At 36.2% G+C, this 8,057-nt stretch overlaps 1 protein-coding gene across 1 annotated transcript; it reads right to left on the bottom strand.

Annotated features, from left to right (window-relative positions):
* Nucleotides 1-183: 183 nt before the first annotated feature.
* On the bottom strand, nucleotides 184-7,447 carry polr2h (RNA polymerase II, I and III subunit H). Its single transcript, XM_059340782.1, has 6 exons — nucleotides 7,250-7,447; nucleotides 5,760-5,851; nucleotides 5,300-5,383; nucleotides 2,138-2,231; nucleotides 1,900-1,983; nucleotides 184-597 (listed from the first exon to the last, which is right to left on the bottom strand). Exons 2-6 carry the CDS (start codon nucleotides 5,830-5,832, stop codon nucleotides 480-482), a joined length of 453 nt encoding a protein of 150 aa, XP_059196765.1. The 5' UTR covers nucleotides 5,833-5,851; nucleotides 7,250-7,447; the 3' UTR covers nucleotides 184-479.
* Between the last annotated feature and the right edge of the window lie 610 nt (nucleotides 7,448-8,057).

The following is an 8,057-nucleotide window of genomic DNA, read 5'->3' on the forward strand; positions in this document are numbered from 1 at the left end:
TTAAAACCTCCGTATTCCAAATGTTAAACAACAGTGTTATGAAACAAAAACTTAATTTGACATGTTTGAAAGAGCACCGAGGTAGCTGCTGAGGAATGTGATCAGTTGGAATAAAACAAAAACAACAAACAAGATTAAAAAAAGTGATTTAAATAAAAAAGGTGACTGGCCATTTAGGAAACATTTTGTATAAAAGAAATCTTTATTTACAGTTTGCCAGCAGTTGGAGCATGCAGCAGTTCTTAAGGGCCACAGTCTTTAACCTGTAGTCCACCTCCACAGAGGAAACATTTTGGAACTACAAAAGTAAAAAACTAAATGTTTTCTTTAGCCTCCATGTGTTCAGTCTGTGAGCTGTTCTTGGATGACGGTCATGTGCTGCAGACTTGTGAATTTCATTGTTTTCAGTATGCAGTTCATTATGACGTTAGGTTGACTGGCAGTGGAAGAACCAGGGTCAGTGGGTGTGCAGACGGGGTTTAGAAGGCCAGTTTCTTCATGAGGAGGTAGACCCTGGAGTCCACCTCAAAGCCGTGAAGGTTATTGGCGTCTCCCTGGAGCCTCATTAGGAGGCCGCCGTAAGACACATAGGCAGAGCTGAAAGAGGAAGCACACCCACGCATCTTGATTAAAGCTAATGAATGATGAAAAAAAAAAACATTTGGAAAAAAAATGATGAAATCACAAAAGCACACATTCACGCACACTGTAATAAATTATTCTGTAGTCATTTCATTTTACTTAATATATTTGACAAAATGTATTAAATATAAATGTGTCCTTGATTTTGAGGCAGTTGTTTAAGTAACTTTAATATAAAAATGTTTGAGATAGAATCTACTTATTTTGATCACATTAAATATAATCTTTATGTGCATGTAATTCTAAATCAAGAGAATTTTGAATGAATCCAACACAATAGAATAAGTCAGTTTTTAATTGACAGACACTTCCTGTTAAGTTGTTAACTTAACTTGCAACATAGTTAGATTTAATTAATAATATTGCGTGCAATCTTTTGCCTCAATTTTATTGAGTAGCTATTGTTTATCTTTTTTTACAGTGCAGACAAGTATTGGCCAAGTGAATTACTCTCCATAAACACAATAAATCAAGCCAAAAGTAATTTGGCTTTGTATAATCAGCCAGGATTTTATTGGCTATAATGTCTTTAGCGGAATAATAAACATTTCCCACTATAACCATTTTTCAAATTGATGACCAATATAAGAGGTAGGGCTGGGCGATATATTGATAGAAAAAATATATTGATATATTTTTTAATTGGATATGGAATTAGACCATATAGCATATATGAATATAGTTTTTTTTTTTTATTTCTTTATTCATAAATGCTGCTCTTATTAGGGTTTGTCATATTTAGTTCGTTTGTAATGTTCTTTATTTTTTTCTCATAAATATCTTCATTTTAGAATAAGATTGGCCTATTTTATTTCATAGGCTATTTTTATTTAAGATATTTTTTTATTTAAATGTGCACTTTATGGAACATTGAATAAAAAAAAAGGTTCTCCTGTTGTTCTACAGTATTTATGTTCATTTAAATAAACGGTTTCAATAAAACTACTTGTGACGTCATATTTGACTGAACATTTGCTCTCACTTTGTGATAAAGATGTCGGGATTTATATGGTATATCGATATTCAGGCTAAATATATCGGGATATTACTTTTGGTCCATATCGCCCAGCCCTAATAAGAGGTCCATTATTAAATGATAAAATGTAATGTAAAAATGTTTCATTTTTAATTGAATAATGCATCTGTGGTAATTTTAATATGATATATAGATAAACCGTGTGTTTGGCTCTCATTTCTATTGAGCTATATAAGCGGAGGAAGTTCAAAGTTTCTTTTAAACCAAGTGACATCACTCACAGGCGTGTGGCTGCTTCTGTTGAAGTCTCATCGCCTTCAATCTTGTAAACCTTCCCATACATCACGTAATCAAACTGGTCCGCTCTGAAAATGTAAAGGAGTACAAATTTAAGCCAGTAAAAAAAACTGCATAGCACAGGTGAGCACATAGTACAATATATCCTCCATAGAAAATTCCACCAAAGAGTATCTGTTGGAAAAGTTACATGCATCAATATATAAAGAGAAAATGTTTTACCTAGAAGGCCGGTCATCCTGAGGATTGTACTCTCCGTCATCTGGCGTTCCATCTTCATATAACGTGCTGGCAATAACCAGCCTGAACTTGTCACCTTGATAAAAGGGACAAATGTAAACAGTGAGTTTAAATTGTGCACCACCTTGAGGTTAATGAGAGGATTTTGATGCGTTGTGCACTTTAGAGCTGCAACAATTATTCGATTAATCGAACAATAATCGATCAACATATTTTGATAATCGAATAATTGGTTTGAGCACTTTTTAAAGACAATACGTCCAAATTCTCTGATTTCAGCTTCTTCAATGTGAATATTTCTGGTTCATTTGTTCCTTTATGACAATAAACTCAATATCTCTTTGGGTTGTGGACAAAACAAGAGATTTGAGGACGACATCTTGTGGTTTGGGAAACACGGATTGATATTTTTATACATTTTATTGACCAAACAACTAATCGATTAATCATTTAAATAATCGACAGATTAATCGATAAAGAAAATAATCGTTAGTTGCAGCCCTAGTGCCCTTACATAAAAAAGGTATACAACTAAATGTAGTTGTTTTGCTATAGACTGGAAACAAATCATTTTAAACGGCAGTAAGATATTGAGCTTGTCAGTCAGTGTAGTTATGTGACCACTTAATCCTTGTGTTATGTTAAGGGTCAATCTGACCCATTTCAATTTTTGTGTTGACCAAAGTGCAGGTTATCCTTTCTTTTTTTCCATGAAATGTTGTGACTTTTTCTCCTCTAGGGTAATGAACTGCTTTGTAAAATCTGGACTCTTTGATGTGTTGTGAAATGTCTGCACACAGCTTGTATACAAACATGATGTTGCGGGTCATTTTGACCCAGACACAAAGTAGCTGTTCAAATCCAAAATAAACATGTCTCTTTGATGTACTTCATTTTGATTTCCTCTGAATAAACATTCAGAACCAGGTGTGTGTGGAAGAGGGACTTTCTCTCCCCTGTCCTTGTCACTGTTTCCATGCCCGTTCTTGGAGAAACACACCAAAAATGAGCTCCAGACGATTTACAGCTGAAGAAGCTTTATCGCTGCTTATGAACTGGGATAGTGATGTAGAGGAAGAGATTTCAGAGACGGAGGATCCTTCAGAGCCAGAGGACAATGCTATTGATGATCCAGATTGTCAATTTTCCCATGAGGAGGATTCAGAGGACGAGTCTGCAGGTGTCCCTTCATCAGATGAAAACCAAGAAACGCAACAATCGTCATCCACAGAGGGGACATGGACATCTAAAGATGGTAAAATAAAATGGTCAACATCACCACACCAAAGCCGAGGTAGATTGTCATCTTCTAATGTCATCAAAATGACTCCTGGTCCTACAAGATTTGCTGTCACAAGAGTTGATGATATTGAATCAGCATTTCAGCTCTTCATATCCCCACCCATAGAGAAGATAATCCTCGACATGACCAACTTGGAGGGGAGGCGTGTCTTTCAAGAGAAATGGAAGCCACTGGATCCAACTGACTTGCATGCTTACATTGGAATCCTGGTGTTAGCTGGCGTATACAGGTCAAAGGGTGAAGCAACTGCAAGTTTATGGAATGAAGAGAATGGAAGGCCAATCTTCCGAGCAACAATGTCTTTGGAGACATTTCACATCATCTCTCGTGTGATCCGATTTGACAACCGTGACACCAGAGCTGACCGACGCGAGAGAGACAAACTTGCAGCAATCAGAGATGTCTGGGATAAATGGGTCGAAATCCTGCCTTCATTGTATAATCCTGGCCCCCATGTTACTGTCGATGAGCGCCTCGTTCCATTCAGAGGACGCTGTCCATTCCGACAGTATATGCCAAACAAGCCTGCGAAATATGGTATCAAAATGTGGGCAGCCTGTGATGCAAAATCCAGTTATGTGTGGAACCTGCAAGTATATACTGGAAAGCCACCTGGAGGAAGACCTGAGAAGAATCAGGGAATGCGTGTGGTTTTGGAGATGACTGAAGGGCTGCAAGGTCATAACATTACATGTGACAACTTTTTTACATCCTACCGTCTTGGAGATGAACTTCAGAAGAGAAAGCTGACTATGTTGGGAACAGTCAGAAAAAATAAGCCAGAACTTCCCAGTGAGATTCTGAAGATGCAAGGAAGACCTCTGCATTCCTCAAAATTTGCTTTCACAGAGAAAACAACACTTGTTTCTTACTGCCCAAAAAGAAACAAGAATGTTCTTGTGATGAGCACAATGCACAAAGATGCATCTCTGAGCACAAGAGAGGACATGAAACCGCAAATGATTCTGGATTACAACTCCACCAAAGGAGGAGTTGACAATCTTGACAAAGTCACAGCAACATATAGCTGCCAGTGCAAGACTGCCCGTTGGCCCTTGGTGGTTTTCTACAATATTGTGGATGTGTCTGCTTACAATGCCTATGTGCTGTGGATTGAGATCAACCATCAGTGGAATGCCAGCAAACTGTACCGACGTCGACTTTTCCTGGAAGAACTAGGCAAAGCACTCGTCACTCCCAAGATCCAAAACCGGGCCAGGCCAGCTCGATCCCCAGCAGCTGCAGCTGTCATCGCAAAGGTCCAGGGCAGGGCATCTGACCAACCCACAATGGATCCTTTGGATACAGGTGCAAAGAAACGCAAAAGATGCCAAGTCTGTCCCTCTCGAGATGACAGTAAAACAAGTACCTCTTGTGTGAGATGCAAGAAGTACATCTGCAAAAAGCACACAGTCACATTCTGTCCATCATGTGGGGAACACTGAAAATGTTGAACGTCGAAAACCCTAGAAAATGGGGCAAGTTAAATGCAAAGAAAAGTGTTCGTGAAGAGGGAAAAATTGATATCAGGAGTTCTTTAATATAGTGTTGGAATTGTATATATCTACTTCTCATCTCTTCTAAATGTTTGTATAATCTAAAATAAAGTTCTTATTGGTTTAACTTCATTTTATGACTGTTTTGAGTGGATTTACACAATACGGGTCAAAATGACCCGCAACATAATAAATGTATTTTTTTCTCAACATAATATAAAAGTAGAATTAGTGCTTTACATCTAAGAGGTTCTATGATGGTATCTGGAAAGAGTGTCCTGACCACACTGTATACAAGCTTATTTAGAATACGACTTACACAAAGACAGACAGATTGGTCCTTACCGAGATCAACAGGATAGATCTGAATGTTCACATCCAGGATGAGGTCCATCTTAAAAGATTCACTTTCACAGTGTAGACGAGATACTGTCGAAAAAAAGGGCATTAGTGGAGTTTGGATAAGTTCATTTGCAGTTTTAAAGTGAAGAAGGCTAACTGGAATCCACACAGGATGCTAACCAAATGTTAATACTTTTTGTTGGCGGAATACATACACGTAATTCTAGACAACAGGAAGAAAATCATCAACAAACTTCTGAAATTAAGATAATTGTAGCTTTATTATTGAATGACTGTAAAAAAGTATGTCTAATATTCATTCCCCTTTGACTTCTGTCCACTGTGAGAACATCATATGGGTGTTAAGCTTTATAGATGCTAGACTTTATTCATGATTTATAGATCATATTCTTTTTTTAATCCCACCTTATTCAGCCTTGTTTTACATAGAGATTTAACACACCTCTGTCAAACTTTTTGCCATCAGGATCGATGTCCTTTACATCAAAGATATCCTCAAACAGAATCCCAGCCATCTCTGTCCTGGTCTACGATCTTAGAAAGAAGAAAGACAAAGAACATCATTAAGCCAGTATTATTATTATTATTATTATTATTAATAAATATTGATCACAATAAAAACCACATGATAATGCTTTTGTATACAAGCTATTAGTTAGTTAGAGAAAACAATGTGGTCTAATCATTTTTCCCATGACTGTAGAAACATGCTCTTTAAATGAGCAGAATTTGTTAGAATAATAATGATGATTTGAGGTATCAGCAAGGACTGATATAACAGCACACTGTTACATACACATTGAAGAGCAATGAGGGAAAGATGGATAACAGAATGAGCTCATATTTTGTGTCAAGTGAAAATGTCATGTTTTAAATGCATGTTTAGGCGTTCATCATTTAGGGGTTGAGAACCAGGGGCCGGATTCACGAAGCATTATTAAGAAAAAAAAATGCTTCTTGAGTGACACTTGGTATTCATGAAAAAAATTCTTATCTTTTTTGTTTTTTTCTTAACTTTCTTCTTAAGTTTTTTCCTAAGATAGAACTTGAGAACAAAAAAAGTAAAACTGGAGACAAGGTCAAATATATTTTGTATGAAAATATAGAACTGGGTGTAACCCTCTTATGTGTTATATTTGCAACCTTTGTTCACATTTGCAACATTTAAAATCCTTCATTGAGCATGATAGTGTTTTGGGAGTTAAAAAAAACTGATTCAAAATCACATTTTATGTTGTTTTTTCTTTGTTTCTTTTGGGTTCAAACTGTTGATACAGTAAGTCAGGATGACAAAAGAATTATTAGGTCATATAGGTGAGGAAAAAAAATCAACCATCATGGCATTTAAATATTTCTTTAAGTGGATGATCCAGACAGGATGAAAAGGATTAAAAAATGGACAAAACAGCCCAAAACTCCATTGAGTTAAGTGAGAAAACTAAGAAGTTCCTAAGGCATACGACAATTCTTAAGAAAAAAAATGGTGAATAGCATTTAAGAACATTCTTAGGAACATCCTAGATTTATCTTAAGAACACTTTTGTGAATCCGGCCCCTGTTCTGCTTAGCACTGGCCGTCCTTACACCTGCAACACTTTTCACCTGTATTCTTAGTCTCAAATATTGCAGAGACAGTGTAAAGTATAAGTCAACTTGTATCTGAATAAAATAAAGCAACTTCACAACACGACCTTAAACTGAACATCATTTGATGGAGTCGAACATGAAAATAACCCGCTAAACATGTAGACCTCAATAATAAAAATTAAAATAATCTCACTTGACATTATTTTAACAACGTGACTACCTGGCATAGCTAAGTTAGCAAATCTTATATTGAATAAAATTACGTTGACTATAACTTCAACAGTGGCTCCCATTCAAGCTAGCTATTAGCTTTAGCATGCTGTGCACACACTTCCCCAAACTTACCTCGAATAAGGTGAAGTTCTTGTATTATACTGTCCACGGAATAACGTCGCTGTCACTGCGGATATCTCTGCGGTAATGTATGCGTTAAGTATGCGTTAGATATATTATTCGGATAGAACTTCATTCATTACTATGAGAAGCAGATTTGTACCGCGGAGAAACAATGTGCTCAACCTCTGACACGCAAACTACTTCCGGTTGAAAACACCAACCTACCAGTGTTGTGCCGAGTTGTGCTGCCCGTCGAGATCTGCAGCCATCTCGCGGGGGCGCGCATAGCCTTTTTTAATGCTTTATTGAAAATTACAAAAATAAACATTTCTGGCACGTTTTTCACGGTACATACCTTGCGTAAGTGTAGAAAGAATGCTAGGTTAACATCGATCAAGAGTAAAACTTATAACTTATAATAATATCATCAATATTTTAAATTCAGAGCAGTTTAAATAAATTAAAATTATTAAAAATAAATACAAAAATAGACAAAAAATAAAATACATATAATATAAACAGTCTAAATGTTGTTTTCAATAAGGGGGATTCAAATTAGTTTTAACTGTTCATTTCAGTGGGAAAATTTTTCAGGATATATCATTGTTGTGCCTTTGTTATTGTTAGAATTTTTTTTTTAGAGATTTTAAGTATAATTTGAATTCATTCATGAAGACAATACATTTGGGGGATGATTTCATAACTCTATTCTTGTGGATGAAAAATTTTGCAAAACAAAGGATAACGATGCAACATAGTTAATTGTTTTTGTTTTGCAAAAGCATACCAGAAGTGACATCATTTGCAGAGATAGCAG

This window comes from Centropristis striata, chromosome 9 (assembly GCF_030273125.1).
Source record: "Centropristis striata isolate RG_2023a ecotype Rhode Island chromosome 9, C.striata_1.0, whole genome shotgun sequence".
NCBI lineage: Eukaryota > Metazoa > Chordata > Actinopteri > Perciformes > Serranidae > Centropristis > Centropristis striata.